The sequence below is a fragment of the Cuculus canorus genome, chromosome 19, assembly GCF_017976375.1.
Source record: "Cuculus canorus isolate bCucCan1 chromosome 19, bCucCan1.pri, whole genome shotgun sequence".
In the NCBI taxonomy this organism is placed as follows: Eukaryota; Metazoa; Chordata; class Aves; order Cuculiformes; family Cuculidae; genus Cuculus; species Cuculus canorus.
Genome location: NC_071419.1, coordinates 6,770,630 through 6,798,131, shown reverse-complemented (window position 1 = coordinate 6,798,131; position 27,502 = coordinate 6,770,630). Strand labels below are relative to the sequence as shown.

At 58.3% G+C, this 27,502-nt stretch overlaps 1 protein-coding gene across 3 annotated transcripts; it reads left to right on the top strand.

Moving 5' to 3' along the window:
* Positions 1 to 531: 531 nt before the first annotated feature.
* On the top strand, positions 532 to 27,131 carry SH2D3C (SH2 domain containing 3C). 3 transcript variants are annotated; one of them, XM_009569436.2, is made up of 12 exons: positions 532 to 669; positions 3,402 to 4,053; positions 8,539 to 8,578; positions 20,211 to 20,339; positions 20,632 to 21,080; positions 22,853 to 22,977; positions 23,329 to 23,906; positions 24,150 to 24,265; positions 24,443 to 24,614; positions 25,343 to 25,454; positions 26,134 to 26,340; positions 26,462 to 27,131. In XM_009569436.2, exons 1-12 carry the CDS (start codon positions 630 to 632, stop codon positions 26,635 to 26,637), a joined length of 2,796 nt encoding a protein of 931 aa, XP_009567731.2. In that variant the 5' UTR covers positions 532 to 629; the 3' UTR covers positions 26,638 to 27,131. The 3 variants fall into 3 exon arrangements, with proteins under 3 accessions (XP_009567731.2, XP_053940126.1, XP_053940125.1); XM_054084151.1 differs by lacking the exons at positions 532 to 669; positions 3,402 to 4,053 and adding an exon at positions 5,054 to 5,237 and having other exon boundaries at positions 26,462 to 27,127; XM_054084150.1 differs by lacking the exons at positions 532 to 669; positions 3,402 to 4,053; positions 8,539 to 8,578 and adding an exon at positions 13,183 to 13,729 and having other exon boundaries at positions 26,462 to 27,127.
* Positions 27,132 to 27,502: the final 371 nt, after the last annotated feature.

Sequence of the window (27,502 nt, the reverse complement as noted above, 5' to 3'; positions counted from 1 at the left end):
CTCTCTGAATGCAACCATCTAGCCAATTCTTTAACCACCAGGTGGTCCATCCATCAGATTCATGTCTCTCCCGGGAACAGGGGAAAACATAGACACTGGATCCACGTCTATCTTGTCCTGCACGGAGACACTCCTGTGGGTCTCCTCAAGGTCCCCGGTGTGAGAGAACAGCTGGTGGCAGGGTTCTTCTGCTGGCAGGGATGCCATCCAGCTGTTGCCCTTTGGGGCCAATGAGGGCAGAGGCTGAGCCCCAGAAGTGCCTGGTGGACCTGTGTCTGCAGGGCTGGTACTCTCCTTCATAGGGCTGGCATCATCCTCTAGGGCTGGCACCCAGGCTTTATTGGGTGTCCACATCTGCCGGGCATCCCCAAACCAGGGCCCCAAAGGTGGCCCCTGACCATCCAGGTGGGTGCGAGCCCACACAAGGACTGCAAAAACCATGGGGACAGTGAGAGGGTAGGCAAGGACAGGAGCAGAGCTGGGAGCAGATGACAACACCGGGGAGGAAACGAAACACAAGCAAGCGATGAGCAGCTGCGGGGGGGCAGGAAGGGAGGAGCGGGCAGAGAAGGACTTCACAGTTAAAAACTTGTCCCTCACGGTCCCCACAGCCTTCGACCAGCGCAGCTATGGCTGAAGGCCAGAAACGAGGGGGCTTCAAGAAGTTCAGTAAGTGGCTGCGGGATGGAGCGAGTGGGTGATGGGGTGCTCACCTGGACAGCCTGGCAGGGAGGAGAGGATGCATGAGAGTGAGCATGAGTGTGTACTCACACACTCCCTGGGGACATTTGGGTCTGGGATGGGCTCTAGTCTCATTACAAAGCTCATTGGGGTGAGGGGCTTTGACAGCTTCCATCCCCATGGCTGGGGGTGAGCCCGGGTGCTGTTGTCTCAGCAGCTGGGTGCTGTTGTCTCAGCAGCTGGGTGCTGGGACTGGGACCAGTCTGCTGCAGCCTAGCCCTGCACTGGGGGCTCGGATGCACCCAGGGAAATGCACAAGGGGGTCTGGGGGTCTTCACTCCCCACATAACATCCTTCAGGCTGTATAGCTTGGGGTGCAACCCATGCTGGGGGTTGCTGAGTCCCCCACCCCAGGGTGCTCCTGCAGCAAAGGGATAGGGGTGACACGGAGAAGCCAGGGTGGGAGCCTGGGACCAGATTCCCACTGGCTGCTCTCGGAGAAAGGGCTCGGTGCCTGCCAGGAGCAAGCTCTGCTCTTTCTCACAGACCTCAGCTTTCCCCCAGAGCCCGGGGAGGCAGCTGCAGTAGCCTTCACCCCGCTTCCCAGCACTGGGCTGCGCGGGACCTGGCCTTTGCTGCTGCTCTCTGCATTCCTGCTGCAATGCCGGCGCCGGAGGGGTCCAGTCCCTCTGCTCCCTTGGGACTCCTCCACTGGCAAACCCCACAGCCCCATCCCAACTGGGTTTATCCTTTGTGTTGTGGAGCGACAAGATGGAGAAAGTCCCCAGCATTGCCTTTCCCACCTTGCCCCAGCGGAGGATGCTTGGACCCCAAGGAGCTGTATACCCCAAAGCAGTTTTGCTTTTAACCATGTCCAGGCCATGAGTTTCTTGCCATGCAGAAGGTCTTTTGGGCTGCTGCAGCTTCTTGCATGGCTCTTTGCCCCTTCCAGCTGTGGTGATGCTCTGTAGAATCCATGGATGGTGGCAGGAGGTCGGGGTCCAATGACCAAGGAGCCCCCAGACTCCCGGTTCCTTGCCCAGCACGGCTGCAGCGTGCCTTTTCCTGCCTCAGCAACCTCACCATGCCTAGTGAGGAAGAGGCTTTGCAGAGCTCACAGCAGCATAAACATTACAAAACACCCAGAAGCACCCAGAGCACCAGGATTTCAGCAATGAGATGCTGCCCTGCAGAGCTGTGGCCACAGCCCACTTAAACCCTACATGCTGCTGTCCTTGTGCGGCACTGGCACTGACCGGGGGTTGCACCGCAGTGGCACACAGAGCCAAGTTGGGGCTGAGGTGTGAAATGCAAATCCGCCCGCTGGGGTTATAAATACCTCTCCAGCAAACGTTTTGTGCTCAGCGCTTGCAGGTGGCAGCTAGGAGACGCGGGGAGGCTGCGAAGGGCTGAGGAAGTGGGGAGGTTATCTTCTCCCACAGCAGGCGTTGCCATGTGAGCGCTGCTGGGCCCTGCACTGATGGTCGGTTCCTGCTCCACCATGCTTGTGACCGATGTGCATACATGGGCACATCACAGGTGGTCAGGATACCCATTCCGTGGGGACATGGGGTTTGTCCATCCTAAAGAGGGCAAGGTGTGTGTCCCATGGGGCTGCCCTGAGGCTACGGGGATGGACACAGCCACCAGCCCTGCCTGGAGTCCCCCAGGGGGAAGCAAGGAGGCGAAAGGTGGAAGGAAGAGATTTGAAATAATTTCTAGCATTGTCTGCTCTCTGGAACTGAGTGTTTCTTCCTCCACCTCTACAACTGCAGTGGGGAAAAGCAACCACTAGAATTGGCAGGGCACCAGGGGACATTTCCTCCCAGAGGGACAAGGCAGCCCTCCTGGGGTTTCAGCAGAGACACTCCAAACAGCATCATAGAATCACAGAATCATTAAGGTTGGAAAAGACCTTTAAGATCTTTTAAGTCCAGCCATAAACCCAACACTGCCACCTCCACCACTAAACCATGTTCCTGAGCAACACATCTACATGTTTTTTAAATACCTCCAGGGATGGTGACTCCACCGCTTCCCTAGGCAGCCTGTGCCAGTGCTTGGCAATTCTTTTGGTGAAGAAATTTTTACTGATATCCAGTCTAAACCTCCCCTGGCACAACTTGAGGCCATTTCCTCTTGTCCTATCACTTTTTACTTGAGAGAAGAGACCAAGACCCACCCCACTGCAACCTCCTTGCAAGGAGCTGTAGAAAACAATGTGGTCTTCCCTGTCTCCTTTGCCCCAGGCTAAATGGCTCCAGGTCCCTCAGCCACTCCCTAGAACCCTTCTGCTCCAGACCCTTCACCAGCTCCGTTCCCATCACCAGATGCTCTCCAGCTTCTCGATGTCTTTCTTGTTGTGAGGGACCCAAAACTGAACCCAGGATTCGAGGAGCGGCCCCACCAGCACCAAATATAGGACGATGATCTCTTCCCTAGTCCTGCTGGCCACACCATTTCTGATACAAGCCAGGATGCTGTTGGCCTTCTTGGCCACCTGGGCACACTGCTGGCAAATATTAGACAACCGTCGACCAACACCCCACATACACCCTGGGCCATGGGACCATGGGTGCAGGGTGTAACAGGGCCGACACCCAGCTGCAGCACAGCACGGTGCTCTGTGCCCACCTCAACCTGGGACCAGGGGCCCCAAGACATACCCCAACACTATGCCAGCAGTAATCCTTTACCCATCTCTCCTCTCTCCTTCCCAGAATTTTTCAAGTTCAAAGGCTTTGGGAGCCTAAGCAGCATCCCCCGCTCCTTCACCCTCCGACGTGTGTCTGTTGCCCCCAGCACTTCGGAGAGCCTGGGGCCGGGTCTCCCTCCACCTCATGGCTTCCTGGAGCAGCCCTTCAATAACACCCAAGATGATCTCAACACCATGCCCAAGAGCCCCGGTCCCTACGCCCGGTCCTCGGACATGTACAGCCACATGGGCACCATGCCCAGGCTGAACCTGAGCAAGGTGGGGAAGAGGCTGGGAAAAGCCAAGAGTACCCAGAGCTGCCGGGAGAAAGAGATCCCCAGGGACAAATCCCCCCAGACAGCCCCAATTCCTGACCTTGAGTCCTCCAAGACATCTGGAAACCCTGATCCTGGCACAGACCAGCCCTCAGCCACTGGGAAAGCAGAGCAGGAAGAGGAAGAGGCTCAGCCTGTGGACATCATTGGGGCAGTGATGGCCAGGACGGACCAGGAGACCGCGGGGAACATCTCCTGCCCCAGGACAGAGACAGAGAGCTCCAGCCTGGCCCACAACTCCAATCCAACCACAAGCCCTGACACAGCACTGGGAACAGAGTCCACTGACAGCAACAAGCTGAGAAAGAGGCAAAAGCATCCCAGTGGGAGCTCTCTGGACAGGTAATGTCACATTGGGTGTGCTCTGCCCTCTGCCAGGACACCCTTTCTGCCCCCAGGGCAAGCCGGAGGTGCTGGGTCACAGCAGGCGCCCTGCAGTGTCCTCCTCTTGCCCTGGCGGGATGCACCTGGGCAGCAGGATGGCAAAGCCGGAGCACTCTGCACCATGGCCAGGTCAGCGGCTCCATGGGAGTAAGGTTTCCTGTGGGATTTCTACTCCCTCTGGTTTCCGGATGGGGTGGAAACATCTTGCAGCCCTGCTCAGCCCAGCGACCCTTTGTCCTGCCAGCAGCTTTGTTCCAACACAGAGACACTGCAGAGAGCTCAGACCTGCATTGTCCTGGCCTTCTCCACCTCTCACTCTTCTCTTTTCGACCCCTTTCACTCTTCTCCCCTTCCCCGAGTGGCACTGCCTCCCTTGAGGGCAATCCCCCAAACCAGCCACCCCAGCCCCACTTCCATCACCTGCCAATAAACACCCCCTCAACTCTAGGCACAAATCCCACCCTCTGGGAGAATCTTGGGGCTTATCCCTCTCATATAAAGGTTGGCTTGTTTAGAAGGATTTGACCTCAGAATCAATGAGAGGGATTTGACCTTAGAACCAATAAGAGGGACTTTTACCCCTCTCCCTGCCCATCACCTGGGTGTCTGGGCACGATGGGTCAAACCTGTCCCCAGCGTGCATGGGACTTGGGGCACTCATAGACGTGCTGACCCCAAATTTCTCCCCAAAATGAGGTCCCGTTATACCATCCCTTCCCCAGCCCAACCTTCCTATCACTCACTTTGCACCCTGGCAGCTCCCAGCACCCCAATCCCCCCCAAGGGAAGCTCCGGGAGCGACTCCCGGCCCCAGAGCTGAGCATCTGGGAGGTCTTGGTGGCCCTAGAAGCGGGGAAAGGAGGAGGAATTTGCTCCAGCAGTGGGAGCCGGGCTGTGCTGGCCGCAAATTCCTGCCGGCTGCGAAGGGAGGGCCGGAGGAGGGCTGGGACGGGAAGGAGGAGGGTCTGCCACCGCCTTGCTGCGCCCCAAAGTCCTGAGCTCAGAGCAGAGCAAGGCAGGAGGACACCCTGGAGAGCTGCTCCCCATCCCGCTGCTCCCCATCCCGAGCAGAGGCACTCGCTGAATCGTGCAGGGCTGATGACAGCGGTGGGCAGGAGATTTCCCACCCTTGGACAGGGCAGGTAAGCGGTGTTCCTGCCCCCCCCCCGGCCACCCCTCGCACCCTGGCACAGCGGAGGGGGTGGGGAGGCTTGGAAGGGGCTTTGCTTGGGCTGGACAGAAAGCCTTGACATGGATAATGCCAGATCCACCCCTCTGCTGTCGAGACCCCCAGCCCACGGCCAGCGTTTGGTCATAGAAAGAGAAAATGCCTCAACTGCGGCTGCTGAAACCGCAGTTAAACCCAGCGTCAGGGCAGAGCGGCTCAGGGGGTGAGGGCCACCTGGACCCTTTGTCCCCAGAAATGACTTAGGTTCCAAGCCAGCCTGCCTAGGAGCCAAGCGGCAGGGGGATGTGTGTGGGTCACATAGGTGTCTTGGTTCTGGAAAGCGAGGACTTGCATCCCCAAAAATTGAGGGCCAAATGCTCAGTTGCATCGTCTGGGACTGCCCTGATGATGGGTGTAGCCACGCTGTGTGCCAGGGAAACTGAGGCACAAGAGTGACAGGAATGGGACTTGGCATCGGGAGCATTTTTGCCCCTCCGTGCCCTGCTCGGAGCCCCTGCCACAGCTCACAGCTCCGTGAGGGGCCGTCTACTGGAGCCATCCCTGCGGCCCGGCCCTGCTGTGGGGTGGTTGGGCGGAAGCAGGACCGGGATAATGCCGCGCCCCAGCCCTTCCTCCTGTGCAGGCACATCCCTGGGGATGGGGACAGTCTGTTCCTGCCAGGCCATGGCAAGGGCCAGGACTGGCTGCCTAGCACAGGGCACGCCCATGCAGAGGGGCCAAAAGCGGCACAAAGGGAACAAGCGTGGCCTTGGGACATACTGGGACAAGCATCCCCAAAGCACCCCTAGATAAGACAGACCCCAAGAGAGAATGAGCTGAGGACACCCATGCGTGGGAAGGCTTGCCCAGGAATGGTCCCTGCGGGATCAGGCCCTCAAGGGGGGCAAATTGTGCTGTTGTGGGGCAGGGAGCAGCACCCAGTCCATGGAGATGCTCAGAGCAAGGCGGTGGCTGTGACTCCATCAGGGACACAGTGACTAACAGGAGATGACCTGCAGGCAGGTCACAGAGCAGACATGACTCGACTTCCCTCCTCGTGTGGCTGTGTGTGAGGCTTGGGAAATGCCATATCCCATGGGGCGCAGGCAAGTTGCTGCCCACGGCAGCTGGTAGGCCCCTCTGGCAGCACTGCTAGCCAAAACCTCAAAGGAGGCAGCTCTGAAGAGGGGAAACTGAGGCATGAGGTGTCCAGACTTGGTTCTCCTGGGGCGCAGCCTGTACTGGTGTCTGAAGATGAGCAGAGCCTGAGCTCCAAACCAGGGCTGGACCCTAACAATCACCCTGGACCGTTCCCAGCAGCCAGCCCACAGCCTGGCATGTTTGCAAGTGACTGTGATACCTTCCCAAGCCCAAAAGGAGCAGCCACCTTGCCGAAACCCAACTCCTTCATGCCACGGTGGTAGCACTGGGTCCCAGCGGCTCAGCCGCAGCCGCTCTCCAAAGGCAGCTCAGGAATTTTTCCCAGGCACTTGGCTGCCCCCAAAAATGCCGTTTCCTCCAGGAATGTGCAGAACCAGGGGAGCTGCGGCACTCGGTTCCCCCCCAGCCCCAGCTGCTGCCGTTCCCCGGCACGGGGGCCTCTCCTGCCCAGGCCCTTGCAGTGTCTCCCAGCTGCTCCCATGCTCCCAATTTCCTGCCCAGAGGCCCCCCGTCCTCCTGCCGGTTTTTCTCACGGCTCTCGCAGCACCAGGCAGCTCTGCGGCTGTGTGAAAGGCAAACAAGCTGGAGAGGCAGCGCTGGGATGGGAGGGAAACAGCTGCCCTGGGGAGTCTGTGTCCATCCCCTCTCCCAAATGCTCCTCTGTTTTTTTCACCTCAAAAAAGTGCGGGCTTGATTTTTCAGACCCATTTTCCCTTCCGAGCTGGACAGTGAGGGATGCGGTTTCAGCAGTGTGGGCTTGGGGAAGAGGAGTGGAGATTGCCCGCTGCAGAGCGGGACACCCCGAGGGGCTCATGCTGTAATGCCATGGGGAATGGCCAGTGGGGCAACGTCTGCCGACGGTTGCCTCTGACATCGCTCCTTGGGTGACTGATTTCTGAGCCACCAGGCACCAGCTCCAACCTGTAGAGAGCTCACAGAGGAGGAATTTGGCTCCTCGGGAATGTCAGCAGTGCGGCTCCCAGGAGGAGTTTGTGTGCAGGAACCCCAGGATCTCCCAGTGCGAGGAAGGGTCCTGCTGTGGCTGTAGGCACTAGGTGGAGCGAGGCGGCTTCTGGCAGGGAAGGACATCCTGGGTCTTTGATGCCCTCAGATTTGGTTATTTCTTAGTTGCAGCTGGCTGTCCGTGTGCTGCCAGCCTGCCATTCAGGGCCTTGCTGCTGTCCCATGCTTGGGCAGGTGACCTTAGCAAGCAGTGAGATGTCTATGCTGAAGCTTCGTACTGGGGAGGTGACAGGTTCTTGTTAGAAAAGTTTGGCTTTTTGGATTTTGTTCTGAAAGGCAAGACCCTGAGGTAGCGCATCCCGGCTCAGGCTCTTACCACCTCTCTCCCTTTGAACTCTCCGTTGATCCTCTTGGACTCATCCATACAGACACATACCTCAACGTACAGAAGCACAAAAAGCAGTAGCAGCATCACTATATGCTCAGGAAAGAAGGAGGATGTCTATGTCTCCCATTAAATAACGGCAAAGAAGCTGCCAGATCAGGGTTGTTAGGTTGGTTGTCAGTAGGGCTAAGAGTGAACAGGCCATGAAGGAGAGTAGGAGTTTCTATTCCCCGTATGCTGGGAGGGCAAATCTTTCAGTCTCAGCCAGGATGTCGCAGTTTGCCCTCTGGCTTCAGGTAGAGTTTGATCTCTGTGGGCTTGTACAAGGCCACAGAGAAACAAAAATGTTTGTCTAGGTGATGTGTCCTAAAAACCAACTTTTGGGAACACAGCTCTGCCAGGGAATGGGGTGCAGGGCCTCCTGCTTTGGCACACACCCATGACCTGCAGGGACCCCAGCCTGCCAGCTCGGCTCACGCACTCCCAAGCCGATTTGGGGAGAGATCCTCTAGAAAAGGCCTCATTCTTCCCCGATCGCATTAGGGAGGCTAAGCCCTGTGCCAAGATTGGAACGGGCAGGACCAGGCAGGAACAGTGCTGGGGCCCTGGGAACCTCTCTCAGAACCATAGCCATGCTCTCAGCCCCATGGCAAGGCAAGGGGCACAGCTCCCTGCTCCCCCCAGCTGTGCCACCACCACCTTTGACCTGATTGTCACAAGTTACAGCCCTTTTCTTATGTATTTTTATTTTTCCCTTTCCTTCTAGCCACCACGATGGCCTGGAGTCCGGCAGTGAATACGTGAAGGTAAGACACGAGCGTGATCGCAGCCTGCCCTGGGTCTCACCATGTCCTACACCGGTGGAGTGCTCAGCTCTGCACTTCCCAGTCCCACCACCTCCTCTAGGCTCTCTCTTTGGTCCTAGAAGAAATTCCCGCTTGGAAACGGTGAGATCGAGGGAGGCAGAGGAGACACAAAGCCTATGTAATCTCCCCAATACTGCTCCCACAGGAGCAGTATTTCCTGCAGGGGAAACTGCCTCCTGCTACCCCCATGTAAAAAAAACGGAAGGATTTGAGCCACTTACGTGGCTGTCACATGAAAGTTGGTGGAAATTTCTCCAAATCTCTTGCTTATCCTCCAGCAAACTATTAACATTCCTAAGCACTCTTCATGTCTGGCCAGAAATTCATTAGCGAGGCGCCTGGCTCCAGAGGAGAGCAGGCCCTTTTGCAGGAGGTTGCTGGCACGATGGGAGCTGGGCAGGCGTAGAGGAACGGTGGCAGGGATGCCATGTGGTTTGGGCATGGAGCACTGAAAACCTGCCCAGGTGATCACTGCCACGCAACAACATTTGGGGAGTTTGTTAGAGAAGGCCTAGAGCCTCCCAAGTCCAGCTGCCTGTTGGGAACGTAAAGCCACTGGGCAGATGCGGTTGTTGAGATGAGAGTTGAGGTGCGCAGCTTGGGTGGTGTTAACTCTTACAGCACCTTCATCTTTTGGCCCTGGGGCTCTTGATAGTGGCTGTAGTCGGAAATGAATATGTGCGGATTCCCCGTGGTGGCACCAACTGGCTGGCTTAGCAGAGAGCTGCTGGACCTTGAGCTCATCTGCCCCTCCTTAACGAGGGTCACCCCCCTCTGCGTCCTGCCTTGGGGCTAATGAGGACCAAGCATGCTGGGTCTGGCAACCAGCAGCCTGCAGGGGTAGACGAAGCTTTCTGACCTGTAGCAGAGCAACCCCCAGGGTTAGATGTCCCTCCTCTCCCTTTAGCCACATGGGACTGGCAGAGCAGGAGCTCACAGGGATGGAAGTAGGACATGTGCTGGAGCAACGAGGCTCTGAGACAGTGACAAGGCTACAACTGGGCTTCACAGGGTAGAGCCCTGGCATGGAGCACACCTTGAGGTGGACAGGAAAGTTCCTGCTCACACAGTCAAGTCCTGTGAGGGCAAGGAGGTGGTGAGGGCCCAAGCTGGGTGGTTTGGGGTGTTTTCCCTTGCATTGTTAGTGTCACACAGAGACAGGCACCTTTTGTGGCTCATGAGTTAACAGACTGAAATAACACAAGTGTGGAGCAATGCATAGAGCTTTGCCTTCGTGATCAAGTTCTTTTTTGATGAGCCAGGAGAATTCCCTACTTTCCAGGCAGATCCCAGACCTACACTATCCAGCCTTTATTTCTCACCTGTCCCCAGGGTATCCAGTGGGCTGTGATTTATATGCCACTTCCCTTTGGTGACGGAAGCAGCTGATGGCTGCAGTGACAGCAGCTATTTTAGTCAAATCAGTAATTATCTGGAGTGTGAGTGACCGCGATGGTGGGGGCACTCTGGCTGATTGCAGGCGCTGTGCCTGGCTGGGAGCCTGTGCAGCTGCGGGGTGCTCAGCACCCAGCCCTGTTCAGCCCCAGGCCTGTGGGATTCGGGGTGGGAAAGTGGCTGCTGCTCGGATCCCTTGGGAGCAAGAGGGGATAGGGGTGGGACCCAACACTGGAACAGGTCCTTGCTTTGCAGCAAGGGAAATGAGTAGAGGGGAAGCATCGCTGCAGGGGTGAGTGGAGGAAAGGCAGGAAAAGAGCTGGTGAAGGACAGAAGGAGGGAGAGGACGCAGTGCAAAGCCTTCATGAGCTCAGGGGCAAATCTGTGTACGAACATTCACTGCCAAACATCATCCCTTGAGCTTCAGCAACAAACTGGCCAGGGCCCCCTCATCACCAAGCCTACCGAGATTAGAGGTACAACAAGGTCCTAGGGCGGGGCACAAAGCCAGGATCAATAAGCACTTGGTAATTAACATGCTTTAATAATAGCCTAAGGGTTGGTGTTTCCAAGCTGCCTGAGGGATCCGCACACCTGGCTCTGTTTGCTTATATGGCAGCCAGCCTAGCTTTGGCCCTTGTGCAGGTGAAGGAGCTGCAAACTGACCTGACTCTTTGGGAGAGAGGCAGCCGCTAAAGTTGTCACACATCCCTGTGTTGAAGGTTTTCAGTTTCCCCCTGTGGAGCAGGAGCACGGGCACAGCTCCGGGGCATCGCCCCACAGCAGCCTAAGAGGCTCCCACTCATTCCCTCAGCAAGAGCCTTGAAGAGAAACCACAGAGCCCGTCGCGGGGGAGAAGCTTTGGCAGGAGGATGATTCACTGTCGGATCCTTCGGATCGGCATCTCCTTGCGCACTGCCATCTGGTCTATCCCTCAGCCCCACACGAGAGGAGAGGAACCCATGCTCCCTGCCCATCCTGGCGGGGCTGCAGGCACCCATGGGACCTCCAAGCACCTGCTGCCCTGTATTTCCATACCCACAGGCTGCACACTGCCCTGCTCCCTGTCCTGCTAAAAACCTGCGCTGCTCTCCCAGCTCCTCTTTTCCCTGCAAAGCCAGGGGCAGAGCACGGGCCCAGCGAGCGCCTCCGAGCTCTCTTTGTTCTGTGCAGAGGAGCCGCTCGAGGGACCTGTATCTCATCAGCCCTGTCTGCTGCCTCCCTGCCTGGAGATGCGAGGGGCTCGTTTGAATTAATTAGCAGGGAGGCTGCATGGTTCTGTGGTTGGGGCAGCAGGAATAGCTCTGCGAGCTTGCTGCATCCACTGGGCAGAAGCGCATCGGGAGGCACAGGGGTCTTTGGACCAGGACATGCTTTGTGGATGGGAGCATAAAGCCCCCGTTACCAAAACATGGCCAAATCCAGGATGTGCCGGTGTGGGACAGAGCTGTGCACCCAGAGTGAGAGCAGCTGGGTATGGGCATGCAGGTGCAGAGCTCAGTGCTGAGTGCTGGGGGAGCTGCCGCCTGTCCCCAGGCACAGGGCATTGTGTTGGCAGGGGGGTCAGGCAGGGATTTGGGGGTTTTTTTTTCAAGATTCAGGGATAGAGCAGTGGTTTGAATCATCAGCGCTGCCTCATGCATCCCATACATGAAACTGTGGCCTTAATTAAACTGAAGCAGAGCCTTAATTAAACACAACGGAGACAGCCTACGTGGGAAGCAGGCAGCCGGCTCCCCGCCGTGTGAGGCAGGCACTAGTGTCTCCCCAAGAAAGGAGTCACTGGGGTGGAGGCAAAGGAAGACAGGGTGAGTGAAAGGGGACGAGGCTGTCCCTGACCCGTGTGCATCACTGGAGAGAGCAGGTGGATTTGGGATGGGGAGATAGGGGGTGCCAGGTCCCCTCAGGGGTGCCTGATCCCGTCAGAGGAGCCAGTTTCTCTCAGGGCATGGGAAGCCAGGGTGTCTGATGCCCTTAGGGGTACCAATTCCCCTCTGAGGAGCCAGATCTCTTCAGGGGTGCTGGGTCACCCTCAGAGGAGCCGAGTCCCCTTAGAGCACAGGCAGCTGGGGTGCCACTTCCCTTCAGGGGAGGCTGAGCCCCTTGGGGGTTCTGGGTCCCCTCAGAGGAGCTGGTTCCCTACAGGGTGCAGGCAGCTGGGGTGCCAGTTGCCCTCAGGGGTGCTGGGTCCCTTTGCAATGTGGCAGCGCTAGAAGTACCTGATCCCCTCAAGGGTGCTGTGCCCCCCCAGGGCACAGGCAGCTGGGCTGCCAGTTCCCTTCAGAGATGCAGTTCCCTGGCCACGTGGGGATGCTGAGGGTGCCCGTTCCCTTCAGGGGTGCCTGATCCCCTCAGGGGTGCTGCTTCCCCTCAGAGGAACTGGGTCTCCCCAGAGCACAAACAACCAGGGTGCTGGGTCCCCTCATCGGTGCCTGATGCCCTCAAGGGTGCTGGGTCCCCTTAGGGCACAAGCAGCTGGGGTGCCAGTTCCTTTCAGGGGTGCCTGATACCTTCAGGGGTGGTGGATCCCTTTGCTATGCAGCAGCGCTAGGGGTGCATGATCCCTTCAAGGGTGCCGTGTTCCCCCAGTGCACAGGCAGCCAGGGTGCCCCTTCCCTTCAGGGGTGCAGCGTCCCCACAGTGTGCAGGCAACTGGACGCTGATTCCCCTCAGTAGTGCCAGATCCTCTCAGGGGTGCTGCGTCCCCCTAGGGCACAGGCAGCTGTGGTAGCTATTCCCCTTGGGGTGCTGGGGGTGCCCTTTCCCCTCAGGGATGCAGGGGAACCATTTCCCCTTAGTGATGTCAGGCGTGCCGGTTCCCCTCAGGGATGCCGTGGTACCAGTTCCACTTGGCAATGCTGGGGGTACCAGTGCCCTCAAGGATGCAGGGGTTCCGGTTTCCCTTAGTGGTGCGGGGGTATCAGTCCCCCTCAGGGATGCCGGAGATGCGGGGGTACCGGTGCCCTCAGGGATGCCGGGGGTGCCGGGGTACCAGTTCCCTTCAGGGATGTCAGAGATGCTGGAGTACCGGTGTCCTCAGGTTTGCCAGGAATGCTGGGGGTACCAGTGTACTAGTGCCCATGAGGGATGCCAGGGATGCAGGAGTACCAGTTCCCTGCAGGATGCGGGGGTACCAATGCCCTCAGGGATGCCAGGGATGCTGGGGGTAACGGAGTACCAATGCCCTCAGGGATGCCAGGGATGCTGGGGGTAACGGAGTACCAATGCCCTCAGGGATGCCAGGGATGCTGGGGGTACCGGAGTACTAATGCCCTCAGGGATGCAGGAGTACCAGTTCTCTGCAGGATGCGGGGGTACCAGTGCCCTCAGGGATGCCAGGGATGCTGGAGGTACCGGGATACCAGTCCCTCGAGGATGCTGGAGTACCAGTGCCCCTCAGGGACGCCAGGGATGCAGGAGTACCAGTTCCCTTTAGGGATGTCAGAGATGCCGGGGATGCCGGGTGCGCGGCCCCTCTGGGCGGTGCGGGGCGGAGCCGCCGCTCGGAGCCGCCCCGCGCTGCCGACAAGGGATGAGGTAATCGGGGAAGCGGCTGAAATTGAAGCCCGGCGGCGGAGCAGGAGCAGCCCGGGCCGGGCAGCCCGGCGGGGCGCGATGACGGAGCGGTGCAGCCTGTGGAGCGCCCTGTCCGCCGCCGCCTGCTGCTTCTACCGAGGCTCCTTCATGCAAGTGCAGGTGAGCGGGGACACCGGGGGAGCGCAGGGGGGGGCACAGCAGAGGGGAGAGCGGTGGTGAACGGGGGGCAACGAGGGGACAAACGGGGGACAGCGAGGAGTGCAGTTGGGGGACAGCAGAGAGGACAGTGGGGATGAATGGGGGAACAACGAGGGGACAAACGGGGGACAGCAGGGAGACAACAAGGGGACAGTGAGGGGACAGCAGGAGGTGCAGTGGGGGCAAGCAGGGGGACACTGGGGAGGACAATGAGGGGACAGTGGGGGCAAAAAGGGGGACAGCAGAGAGACAATGAGGGGACAGTAGGGGGGTGCAGTGGGGGGACAGTGAGGGGACAGCGGGGAGAGAGCAGGGGCAAACAGTGAGGGGATAGCAGGGGGGCGTAGTGGGGAGAACGCGAGGACAACAAGAGGACAGTGGGGGGCCGATGAGGGAACAGCAGGGGCAAACAATGAGGGGACAGCGTGGGGACAGCAGGGGGGAATAGACCCGCCACGAGGCTGCTTTGGGCCCCAGGTGCAAGGTGAGGGGACAGCAGACGGACAGTGGGGAGAACAGACCTGCCGTGAGGTTGCTTTGCCTCACAGGTGCAATGGGAGGGTCCCCTGGGGAGCCCCACTGCTCCCCGCACGGTGCAGGCAGCGCTGGGTGCAGGCAGTGTGCCTGCTTGCGGTCAAGAAGGCAGCGAGCATTGAGGTGAGCCAAGCACCAAGTCCTATGTCAGAGCTCAGCCCCGTCCGCAGCCAGGGACACAGAGCCAAAGCCACCAAATCCCCTGCCAACCAGCATTTTTGGCAGGCAAATGTCTGAAGGGAGCCCTCGCCTGCAGCAGAGCTCATGCAGGGGAGTGTTTAGCATCCCCCAAAAGGCAGCAGGTGCTGGGAGCATCGCTGAGCACAGAGGGGACACCGAGCCCAGATGAATGCACATCTCCTTGGCCTGGGTGTCTGTATGTGCACTGCACTGCATAGGTCTAACTGGTGGGAGAAAGCTGGGATCCATCTGTCACCTGTCCTGCGGCACATCCAGCTCCGCCACTGTCTGGGCACACGTCTAGGTGTCCTATTTTTGGACTCTGGCATTTGCACAGAAGGGGCACAGCACTAGGAAATGGTTCCCTCATTTACCGAGTTAGGGAGCAAAGGTGTTTAGGATTGCATGAGCCTCACAGCCTCTGGTCTGAAGCAAGAGCTGTAGCATTCTGCAAGTTCGAAGGGAGCTGGCAGCCAAGAGAGCTGGCAGTCTTATTCAATACTGCTGCTGAGTGAGGTGGGTGCTGAGCTTTACAGATTATGCTGGGTAAGACAGAGCTCAGAAGCAGCATTTCAAGTCTTGTCATGATTGCGGCTGATCTCGGTGCAAAGCCAGGGATTTTGATTGCCAGTGGGTCTGAAGAGGGAAAAGCAGAAGGGCTTCTCCTGGTTGTCCCAAGGCCACTGAGCAACGCAGGGTGACGTGCGCTAGTGCAGCAGCCCTTGGGCTGCACATCACAGAGAGTGATGAGGTGTCAGCAAGCTGCTGCCAGAACAAGGGAAAGACAGGTGAGCATCTGGCCCTCATGCAGGGATGCGAGAGGGGATGGAGGGTGCTCCATTCCGACCCCAGAAAAACTTAAAAGTGAAGCCCTAAGAGCTCACCTGGCTCTGCCAGATCTCTCACCATCTATTTGTGTCCAAGTGTGCCCAGCAAACACACACTGAAGTCCCCATGAATGACTGGAGCGCTTCCAGCTGACAGCCGCATCCCTGCTCACCGCCAATGGCAGTGCACCCAGCCTGGGAAGCACTGACATCATTTCTGGCCAATAGCAGCTCCGAAAAGGGATGCAGCAGCAGCCGCTGCTGCCGTCTTGGAGTGAGATAAGTAATATATAGATGGATGGAAATATGTATATACACCCCCCCCATCACTGCACTGGAGACCCGCTCTCCCAGGGCAGCAGTAGCGGTGCACTCCACTACCCCACCGCAGTACCCAGGGCATTTGTCCCACCTTAGAGCACCCAGATGTTCCCAGCCAGCAACCCCAGCTGCACCCCACCCCTGCCAGCTAGAAATAATTGCTCCGGAGCTGCCACAAAGGAGCACGGACAAGGGGAGAGGAGACCTTGTGGGTAACCAGGACCAATCCTAAGAAGGGCTTGGAATGCCAGGACAAAAATATTGAGTCAAGGTCTGCCTTTAGTGGGGACTAATGGAGACATGGCATACCCAAGAGATGCCTCCAGTCACCCATGGGATGACAGATGAGCTGGTGCCTTCTCAGAGGCCATTTATATTTCTGGAGTCCTTGCGAGACAGGACAGAGGAACAAATTATTTCTTTTCCATACAGATATCAAGATCAGTAGGACGGACCGGCTCACAGCAGGGCATGCAGACTAAGTGCAAGCCCATAAGAACGTGAGGGTTGTTTGTGGTGGGATTTTTCTCCTTGTAGTCACACAGGTCAGACTAACCATTCTCAGGTAGAACCAGGCAGCTGGACCGGTGAGCGCAGCATTCCTGCACCAGACACGCACGCAGACCGGTTCTTGGGTTTGGTGTGATGCCAGCTGTCTCTCAGCAAGGATGTTCGCTCTGAAATACTTCACTGAAGTAGCCCATTGCCAGGTACGAAGGAAGCGAAGGAGACCCCTCACACAATTCTGGGACTTTCCCCATACACCTGCTCTCAATGGCTTGTTACTCCATTTCTTCCCTATTATGCTTCCAGGCCCTGCAGCTGCTCTGGCAGCCAGAGCAGGGGTGGAAAACTCCAGAAGGGGCTGGGATTTCCCTAGCGAGGGTCCCGGCACAGAGCAGGCAGCAAAAAAGCAGGAGGGAGAGCAGATGCGCTTGGTGCCCTGAGGTTAGTCAGATGTTATCAGCAGAGGAGCAGGGTGGGGTGTGAGTACACCTTGCTCTCCAAGCTGACTTCATCCTCAACTGCAACTCCTCCAGATCTGGGAGGGGAAAGCAGGAAAGCAGACTGGAAATCACTCCCGTTCTGTAAGATTACCTCTGCAAGGATAGAAAGCCAAACCCCAGCCTTTGAAGCTCTCCTTACACCAGGCAGAGTGACAGCCACTATTTTACATGTACCACAGCTGTCAGCACCCTCCATTCTCCCCCACCTCTTACCCTTCCACTGCCAGTCTCAGTTCTTGCCCTTCATCCAGAACTGGACGCCTTTCTTCCCCCAGGATAGCAGCAGGGACAGTCAGGGAAGTGGGCAGGGAAGCCCTGGGAATAGACTCCTCATGGGGGCTGCCCCTGTTGTACACCAGTGTGGGAGGATTCCCCAGCCCCGAGATGGAGGAACAGCCCATCAGGGTGCTGAACGTGACAGGAGCTCTCCTTTTATCAGCCAAGCCAGCTTGGCTGCCTCTTGGGATTCCTCAAGCAGAGCTTGGCATCATCTCTGGCAGCTCCTGAGCTGGTTTGTCTGGTGTGGCTGGTTCAGAGAACCACTCTAATTCCTGGTTTCTTCCCACTCAGCTGGAAGAGGCCTCGGGTCTCTCCGTGCAGGAGGTGAGCACCACACGCTCGAGCTAGGTGGTAGTGGAAGTCAAGGCTTTCCCCCACACCCAGCCCACTAGTATGCAAGACCTCACATCGGGCTGTACATCTTTTGATGTCCTCTTGGCGCAGCCAAGAGTTGCCAAGCAGTGCCCTTTTCAGCGTGGCGCTCAGACATCCGCTTACACGCTCCTGACAGCGCTCGGCTGGCCTGGACCGCCTTGCCTTGCCAGTACGTCGGCGCCCGGCCAGCTGGCAGCCTGCGAGCCGACCTCCTCCGAGACACACTGCCGAGCAGAGGGAAGTCGATGGCAGCTGAAGGGCTCAGGGGCCAGAGGAAGCACGTCCCTCTGCGACATAGGGGTCTGGTGCACCAGGGGCTTGTGGCGAGCCCAGCTCCCACAAGGAGAGAGGAGCAGACAGGCGATTTCGGCAACTGCTGCCTGTTGACAGAGTGCGAGAGACTCACGAGGACCCAGGGTCACATCACATCAAGGAAAAGGGCTCCCTATGACCAGTCTCCTGCCTCCCCAGCTAGCGTAGCCACACAGTCACTCCAAACCGTGACTTTTTGGTGGCTTTGCAAGTCAGATGGGATTTCATTGCTAGCCGAGGAGCTGAAGGGACAGTGCCCTCCATATGGCTGGAGAAGGTGGCTTATGGCACCCTCTGCTCACAACTTGCCTCCCTTCCCTGTCTGCAAGAGTCAAACCTCCTGTTCTCTCTTGCTAGCTTAGCACCTGGCTTCTGGCACGGATGCCAGCCGGCTGCTGCCCAAATCCAGGCTTGGAGACGCCGGGCACTGCTCAGCTGGGTTTGTTTGTTATCCTGCACATTTGCAAGGGGAGGATTTGGGGAAAAACCCAGATGTACAATGCTGAGCGGAACAGGCGCTAATCCGTGCTCCGGGGGCAGCCGGGGGAGTGCAAGCTCCAAACCACCCTGATGGCTTTAGCCTGCACAAACAGGAGAAGCTCCGGGAGTCCCTCCATGCCCTGGCGTCCGGGCTGAGCCGTGCTGCTGGGAGGGTGCTGCAGCCAAGAGTCCCCACGGCCACTCCGCCGAGCCAGGTCTGCTTGGTGGCAGTGGATGGGTTACCATGGAAACGGCATCTGCTCAGCCTCAGCCCCCCTGGAGGCAGCCGGACCTTGGCAGCATCCGCTGGCTACCATTTATTTTTAATAGGGTTCAGCAGCGCGGGGTGGCTTTATTTTCACAAGGGCCCCGGAGCAGCACTGAACACTAGGCTCCCTGCAACCCTCAGTTTGGAGGGAACAACCTGGGTGTCTCCTGGTTCAGACTCCTGCAGCTCCAGTGAGCGAGAGCCTCTCACCAGGAGAGTAAACATGTTTGGATGAGCAAGTCTGAATTCAGTCCTTACTGTTTTCCCAGGCTGCTTTCACTGTCCCAGCACCTTTTGACACTATAGAAGTTGGGAGAGGAGGAGTGGGAGCAAGTCCAGGCTGGTGAGGACAAGCCCTGGAGAGCACAGACCATCACACAGGTCCTTCATAGCCGCCTTCCAGCTCCCCAGGTGGGAGCAGGGTCCCCAGGACAACATTGCTGCCTGGCTTGGCCAATGAATGCAGCTGCCTGGGGGATGGAGCATCATCCCCAGGGAAGAAGGGGATCTGGGATCAGGCTCATGCTAAGGGACTCAGTAGAGTCCCAGGAGCACCCCGAGTGTGGTGGGTAGAAGGCAGGAGCGCAGTGTGATGCTCTGCTTTCCCCTGCTCACAACTGCTGGAGGAGCAGAGGAAATCAATGCGAGTGCTGGGCAAAAGGGTCAGTTCCAAGGCAGTCCCGGGTGTGTTGTCATGGGGCTGCAGCCCCCCATGCCCTGAGGAACGAGCTGCCTTGCAAGACCAGCCACGAGTGCTGGCCTGCTCGGTCAGAGCTGTGTCAGCAGGGTTTCAAGTCCATGCGTGTGCTCAGAGACACCAGAGACATCCCGCCCTAACAGGCGCTGAGCCTGCCAGACGTGGAGCCAGGCCACCGAGCCACCTTCACTCATAGGAGCGGTGGAGTGGGCCACCCTGGTAGCCACACGCAACCTCGCTGGTCCATGGCAGTGATGCACATGTCCCCCTCGCAGGGCAACACGCGTGTCTGGGATGCGGAGGGAGCCGAGGCATTAGTGTTGGCACCACGGCAGGGCTCACCTCAAAGCTGTCCTGCCCAGCAGCCTCGAGCGGGGAGCATGCAGGAACCCCAAGCCTGCGCTCACCTCCCCAAACAAGCACCGGCTCCACAGTGCCGGCAGCTCAGCATCCTCAGCTGCCCTCTGGGAAGGCTGGCAAAGTGGCAGGCAGGGAGTGCGGCTGATGGGAGACATGACGCCATCCATATCCCTCCCGGGGAAGGGAGGGGGCAAATTGCATCCTCCAGGCTCAGGTGCAGCAGTGCCGGTAAAAGCTAATTTCGATGCAGAAGGTTCCCTTTACATTTGTCATTACTATTCATGCCACCAGGCTAAAGACAGCAAGTTAACCCTTTGGAGGAGGAACCACGGTGGGTGGCTCAAGGAGGAATAAAGCAGGTTTCCTCCTCAAAGAGTGCTTTCTGCGGTGGATCAGCCCTGGAGATGTTTGAGAGGGAACTGGGGCAGGTTTCCCTCTGCCCAGCCACGCTCGGCTCCGAGCTGGGACAGAGGGACAGTATGCTGGTGACAGGGTGGTCAGGCAAGGTGGCGACATGCCACTAGGAGACCTTCTAGGTGCTCCTTCTGGCAGGACCTGACAACCAACAGGCATGTTACCCCACCTGCATCCTTTTCAAGGAGCAGCAATCCTCACACACAGCTCCAAGTTACCTGTCCCCTGGGAAGAGGTCTGCTCCCGGCAGGTGGCATCACCAGTGCCTGTGCCATGTAGGGCGCACAGCCCTCACATGGAGACCCTGCCCGCCTGTTCCAGGGTCAGCCCTTCCCTCCGCTGGCCCTGCACTGCTGAACCAGCTGACGCTCTTTCCTCTCCTGTACAGTTCTCCAAGGAGAAATACATCCTCGACTCATCACCAGAAAAGCTTCACAAGGAGCTGGAAGAGGAGCTGAAGCTGAGCAGCACCGATCTGCGCAGCCACGCTTGGTACCACGGCCGCATCCCCCGGGAGGTGAGGAGGGGGAATTGGGGGTCTCTGGGTACCCTTTGCTTGGGCTGTTCAGGTAGAGCACCCTGAGGCCACCAGAACTCATAACCTGTCCTCCTGGGAAGCCTCTGGCCAAGGGCTTTGCTAGCCCTGAGCTGCCTGGTTTTGTCACTGGAAATGCCCTCCTGCGGCTCAGAGCCACGGGCAAGTGGAATGAGCCATTGTCCCAGTGCAGCATCCACCCAGACCCCCCAGTCCAACCAGCATGGTCCCAAGAACATGGCCATGCCTGAGCTGCTGCCCTGTCTCCTGCCAGGTATCAGAAAGCCTCGTGCAGAGGAACGGCGACTTCCTTATCCGCGACTCGCTCACCAGCCTGGGCGACTATGTGCTGACGTGCCGCTGGCACAATGAGCCCCTCCATTTCAAGATCAACAAGGTGACAGTCAAGTCCAACGAGGGCCATACCCACGTCCAGTACCTCTTCGAGCAGGAGAGTTTTGACAATGTGCCCGCCCTCGTCCGCTTCTACGTGGGCAACCGCAAGGCGATCTCCGAGCAGAGTGGAGCCATCGTCTACTGCCCCATCAACCGCACCTTCCCCCTGCGCTACCTGGAAGCCAGCTATGGGCTGGCCAATGGGAAGCATGGGGGACCCCACAGCCCCACCACCCAGAAAGGGGGGCACATCAAGAGGAGGAGCATCACCATGACGGACGGCCTGACGGCAGACAAGATCACCAGGGCTGAGGGGTGCCCAACCAGGTGAGTACATGGTCTTCTCCCGGCTTAGCCAGGCAGAGAATCAGCCCCTGGGAGAGAAGCAGTGCCACACTCCGTTCCTGCTCCCAGAAACACAAGGCAGGAGTTTGGGTTCAGAGATGCAGGAGAGAGAACAGAAAAGGCATGAGGGGGAAGATTTGGTACCCAGCTGGGACTGGGGTTTTCTACCAGGCCAGCTGCCAACCACACTGAGCTACCGCAGCAGACGCCCAGCAACCAGACATGACTTTAGCATCAGAGGCCAGAAGCCAGAGAGTGTTTTACAATCACCCAGTCCGGGTTTACCAGCCTGTTGGGGCTTGTCAGAGCTAGGTAGACAAGCCTTCCCAGGCAGATGTGAGAGGAGAGACAGTCCCAGCCACATAAAGGGTATTTGTTGGTTTGTTTTTGAAGGAGCCTTTTAGTTTTAGAGCCCTTTCTGTTCATCTGGAGTATTTGCCAGGAGTTACTATGTGTAGCTGAAAGCCTGATGGACAGGAGGAAACCAACAGAGCTGTGCTAATGAGGGTCCACACAGCCCCCAGGTCACAGTCTCCACATGGCTGATCTACTGTTGGGGTTCTGCAGAGGTACAGAAAGAGATCTGCTTTGCTCAGCCTTCTTTCAGCAGCCTTGAGCTTCCCAGAGCCACGCACACATCCTCACACACAGCAGCTGAGGGGTGACCCATCTACTCTTGCCTCCCCAGTGGGACACAGTGTGTGTTCCACAGCCTGTTGTTGAGCCAAGCCACTTTCTCACTGCCCTGACCTTCTCAGCCCAAGGGCAGGGTGAGAACACACCAATGGAAAAGGGGCAAACAAGTATTATGGCAGGGAAAAGGAAAACACTCAGAGTTCCAGGAGAGCATATGTGTTTCCAGAAGAAGAGGCCAGATCCATCAGTCTTTCCTCAGCGCTCACATTTTCCCCAAGCCCCTTATCACTGCCACTGCTCTCCCATCCTCCTCCCACCGCAGAGTCACGGCAGTTAAAACCAAACACATCTCAGCAGCCCAGCCCTAACCTGTGGCAGGGAGGGCAGTGAATTACCTGCCTGCTTCCCTGCCATCCTCCTCGCACTCAGCCCCCTCCCAGACACAGGATTTCTTGCAAAACCATTGTCTCAGGATGTTTGCATCAAGCCACGACTGCTGCCCCACAGCCCAAGACCTCCTTCCTTTGTAGCACAGTTCCTTCACCACATGTGCTGCAGAACACTGACCCAGGCACCTCACTGCCTTCATCAGGCCCCTGGTAGGCTTTGACTTCGGCTTCCACACACTTTCCACCTCTCTCAAGTGTTGGGTTAGAGCAACGGATAGCCCAGCCATCCTGACACTGCTTTCAGGTGGAAATAAACACATCCAGCATCTGGTATCACCTTGCCAGACAACTCTAGAAAATTACCCACTTTTTTTGCCAGACCCACTTCCCCACAGCCCCCTGGAAAGCCTGGGGTCATCTTGTCCCACCCCTCACCCCAAAGCAGTACCTTGGCATCAGGGCATCCCTCTCCTCTGCTTCCCAGACCCAAGCAGGCAGGACTGTCCCTGCTTTCTGTAAGTACTGACCTCTTCTGCTCCAGCTGTCCCAGGGACTGCCCACTCATTGCTCCAGCTGAGCTCGTTAGGTGTTCAGCTCGTTAGGGCTGTTTGTGGAAGGAGGTAATGACCTGGGGGGAGGTGATGGGGCAGCCAGCTCTCATCCCAGCCCCTCTGCCCTTGCCTGGGCCCTGTTTGAGGGACTAACCTGCCCTGTCTGCCTCCTCCCCAGTGTGTCCCTGCCCCACCACAGAGACATCATTCGCAACTGTGCCGTCAGCGTGGACCAGATCCAAGAGCTGCACTCCCCAATGTCCCCCATCTCCGAGAACCCAGCGTCACCCGCCTACAGCACAGGTAGTCATCACCCCTCTGTCCTGCTGGGGATGCGTGTGGGGCTGTGCTTGGTACGGGTGCGATGTGGGGACCTGGAGGGGGGGATGGAGCTGGCTGGGAAGACAAGCCCCTGCGTCACTCCCTGCTAGCAGAATCTCCTCCTACTGTTGTATGGCAGAGAAAACTGTCCTGACAGAGGGCTTGAGCAGAGGATGGGATCTCAGCTCATCATCCTGAGCTATCCTGGGACCGGCTGAGTCCGTTCAGGCAGCAGGGCTGTCCCTGAGCTCTGCATCCCCAGGCTGCTACATCCATGATCCTTATCCATGTGCGTCTCCAGGCTCTGATAACAGTCTCTCCTGCTCCCTACAGTTACAAGGCTAAAGCCACATGCTTGTCAAGCAGCTGGGATTTCCCCGGCCTCTCCGGTCATCAGAAGGTCCAGCGAGCCCCAGCTGTGTCCGGGGAACAACAGCAAACCCCTGCCAGACCCTGCCCACAGCTCCCACTCCACTCCCTGCCACGGCTATGCCCGCGCCTCCCCTTCTCCCTCCGTGAACAGCTACAGCGACCCGGACACGGGGCATTACTGCCAGCTCCACCCCACCTCACCCATCAGCAGAGACCGGCCAGCTCATGACACCAAGCAGCTGCCAACAAAGAGCTACGTGGAGAGGCTAAAGGTGGAGGAAGGACAGAGAGGGACTGTGGAGAACAGCTCCGGGGAAGCAGAGGCAGGGCAGAGGCTGAAAGGAGAGCTGGACTTCGTGGGCTTTGTGCCCCCCACCATGGAGACAACCTCCTCCTTCAACCCTGCGGCCTTCCAGTCCCTGCTTATCCCTCTGGAGAACAAACCCCTGGAGATGGCCGTGCTCAAGAAGGTCAAAGAGCTGCTGGCAGAAGTGGATGTGAAGACACTGGCCAAACACATCACCAAAGTGGACTGCCTGGTACAGCCGGGAGAAGGCGGGAGGGATGGGCACCACTGCCCTCTGATTGCTGTGGGTTGGCGGGGGATCGGAGCACTCTGGAGCATCCAGGCAACCCCGAGCACTGGAGCATCCCTTCTCAGCTCTGCCATGCTGTATCAGCCAGGGCAGGCAGGGGTCAGGCTGGGGCAAGAGGATGCCCAAGGCTGATTCAGCCTCTCCTCAATTAACAAAGGTCTAATCAACTCTCACCTTTCTTGCCAGGTTGCCCGGATATTGGGTGTGACGGCGGAGATGCAGCGGCTCATGGGCGTGAGCTCTGGGATGGAACTGCTCACCCTGCCCCATGGCCACCAGCTCCGCCTTGACCTGCTGGAACGGTACGGCACGGCATGCAGAGACCCACCGCGCTCCCCGGCATAGCACAGGGTGTCCCCAGCTTGGCACGGGGGGGAGGGGTCTGCTGCACCTCCCAGGGTGGAGAAGCCCCATCCGAGTGCCAGGATTATCCCGATCCCCTCTGTGCTGACCGCACTCTGCGTCTTGCCCCATGGCAGGTTTCACACCATGTCCATCATGATCGCCGTGGACATCCTGGGCTGCACGGGCAGCATGGAAGAGCGGGCGGCCCTGCTCCACAAAACCATCCAGCTGGCCGCCGAGCTGAAAAGCACCATGGGGAACATGTTCAGTTTTGCGGCTGTAATGAACGCCTTGGAAATGACACAGGTATGGGGACACTCCCTTTGTCCTCATGGCCTGGGCTCAGCCCCTACCCTCAAAACACATCCCTCTCCTGGTGTCCTGCAGGGTCTGACACTCATTGGGGTGGGAGAGGGGGAAGATGACCAGGAAGAGGAGTGGGGCCACATCCTCTGGGGTGTAAGCCGGGAATGGGAAGAGCCATCCCCTCTGCAGAGCAGACAGCCCAGTCCCGCCGGGATCCGATTGTTTTTTGGTGGTTGGGCTTTTTGTTTTGTGCTGGGCTGTGTTCCTGAAAGGAAATGAATCTGCCCTCCGGTACAATACAAATCAGTCTCAAGGCCGTGGCAGCAGCGTCTCCGGGCCACACTGCTCCCTTTGGAAGATGAAAGGAGATTAAAATTCAATTTTAAATCGAGCCCAGCTGGGAAGTCTTGCTTCCTGCCTGCACAAAGGAGGTGGAACGGCTGTCCCCTCCCTGCCTCTCATCTTCAAGGCTGCTGCGATGTGGGGAAGCTGCTGTCCTGGGGCACTGGGAGGGGGGAGAAATCCTGAACCCAGCCTCCATGCCAGGGATGATCCGTCTCTGGCCATGAGTGCGGGGTGGAGGAGGCAGCTTTGGGGTGCAGCAGGCACTGGGGGCTGTGGCTCCAGGGCCAGGCTCTGCTCCCCTGGGAGCATCCTGGGAGCCTGGAGCTCAGTGCCTGGGGGCTGCACTGCCCCCAGCACCCTCCATCTGCCCCATCCACTTTCAGATCGCCCGGCTGGAGCAGACCTGGATGGTGCTGCGTCAGCGGCATACAGAGGGCGCGATCCTCTATGAGAAGAAGCTCAAGCCCTTCCTGAAGAGTCTAAATGAAGGGAAAGGTAACAGCAGCAACTCCCCTTCTCTCTCTTGCCTGCTCCTTCAGCCGGGCACAGCCTTGCTGCTGGGGGATGCGTTTGAGAGCTCTGACCGTCTCCCAGTCAGCGCCAGACGCTTCCCCTCTGGCTGCTGAACTGCCCCGTTTGGCCTTGGCTGCCCCTTCCTTCCCAAGGAAGCATTTCATAACTAAATAAAACCAGCAGCTGGGCACAAACATGGCTCAGCCGAGCCAAACCCTCGCGCTTGCATGGCGATGTGTGCCAAGCTGAGGGGACAGGGTGGCCAGTCAGGCAAGATGAAAAGCTGCATCTTTCCAACACTCAGCGCTCTGAGCTCTCCAAACCAGCTCCTCGTCACAGCCCCAGGAAACGCAGACAGAGCCTGAGTGGGGACAACAGTCCCTGGGAAACACAGGCACAGCCTGAGTGGGGAGAAGTGTCCCCTTCCCAGCACAACCAGAAAGCTTGGCTGGGAGGAGCTGGCATTGAACGAGGCCATGGCCCTGGGCACAGTGTTCAGCAGAGCTGCTGTGCTACAGCTGAGCCTCAAAGCCTCTCCGGGAGCGCAGTGGTAGCCCAGCTGTGTGGGGCAGTGTGGTCTCGCGAGCAGCTTGTGAGGCCAGGGCAGATCAGGAGGGGGCTACAGGGCTGCACAGGGTCCTCAAAGTGCCTCTCTTTGCAGAAGGGCCGCCACTGACCAATACCACCTTCCCCCACATCATGCCTCTCGTGACTCTCCTGGAGCGGGACGAGGCTCTCACGGACAAGCCTGAACCCTGGGAGACCTCCGACAATGGCGTGGAGGTGGTCATGGCCCACCTGGAGGCGGCACGGATGGTGGCCCACCACGGTGGGCTCTACCACACCAACGCCGAAGTGAAACTGCAGGGTAAGCGATGGGGACAGCAGAGCCCTTTTCCCTCTGCCACATTCCCAATGTGCAGCCAGGTCAGTTTCAGCCTGGCACTGAGTGGAGCATCCCCCATGGGACTGACTCTCCCTCCTTGCAGGTTTCCAGGGCAGAGCAGAGCTGCTGGAGGTCTTCAGCACTGAGTTCCAGCTGCGGCTGCTGTGGGGCAGCCGTGGGGCCGAGAGCAGCCAGGCCGAGCGCTACGAGAAGTTCGACAAGGTCCTGACCGCCCTGTCCCACAAGCTGGAGCCGGCGGTGCGCTTCAGTGAGCTGTAACCCCACCACGCACCGGCAGCACCCCCAGCTCGCAGCCTGCCCCCCCGCTGGCTGCGGGACAAGGGATGGGGCCAGGTGCCTGGCACCAGGAGGAGAAGAGATGGCCCAGATCAGCAATTTGGGGACAAAGAGGAGGAAAACCAGCCATGTTCCATGTACCACCCACCTCCCTGGGACATGAGGCACCAGGGCTGCCCTGAGGGATGAGGACATCCGCCATCTAACCCCACCAAGGTCCATGATGACACGGTGTCCATCACCTTAAGCTTCAGTTTCGTTTCTTTTCCATCTCACTGTGCCCACGGCCGCTGGATCCTGCTTGTAAATACGTTTTCACGCTCACTTCTCGCTGTACAGACGTGTGAAGGACGGTTCTTGTTGTAAATAATTAGGCTCATTCGTTTCGTCCTGTAAATACGTGTACATATCTCATGGGTTCGGTTCGTACATACAATAAACTTTTATGCTGTCCCTCGAGGGGGTCCCCTGTCCCGCTGCTATCATTGAAACAGAGCCTGGGAATCGCTGGGGAGGGGAACTGCGCTGCTGAGCCCTGCCTGCCCGTGGAAGGGGCTCTGCCAGAGGGATGGGGGTTCCCAAAGCCCCCCACGTGCCCCATCCGCGCTGCAGGGGTGATACAGCCCACGCCCATTTCTCTGTACCCACGCCTCTTAGCATAAACCACGCCCCTTTCAATGGAGTGCCACTCATTTACAAACCACGCCCCTTTCCATAGCCACGCCCCTTTGACTGGAAAGCACACGCCTTTTCCCTAGCCCCGCCCCCGTTGTCTAAAGCCACGCCTTCCCCGTAGCCCCGCCCATGCCCTTGATTACGCCCCTTCTCAAGCCCCGCCCTTCCAACA

Coding starts and splice junctions, on each gene's coding strand:
- SH2D3C (XM_009569436.2), top strand. CDS start 630: ATGGCTGAAGGCCAGAAACGAGGGGGCTTCAAGAAGTTCA. Junction 24,266..24,442: donor CGCCTTGACCTGCTGGAACG/GTACGGCACGGC, acceptor GCCCCATGGCAG/GTTTCACACCATGTCCATCA. Junction 24,615..25,342: donor ACGCCTTGGAAATGACACAG/GTATGGGGACAC, acceptor ATCCACTTTCAG/ATCGCCCGGCTGGAGCAGAC.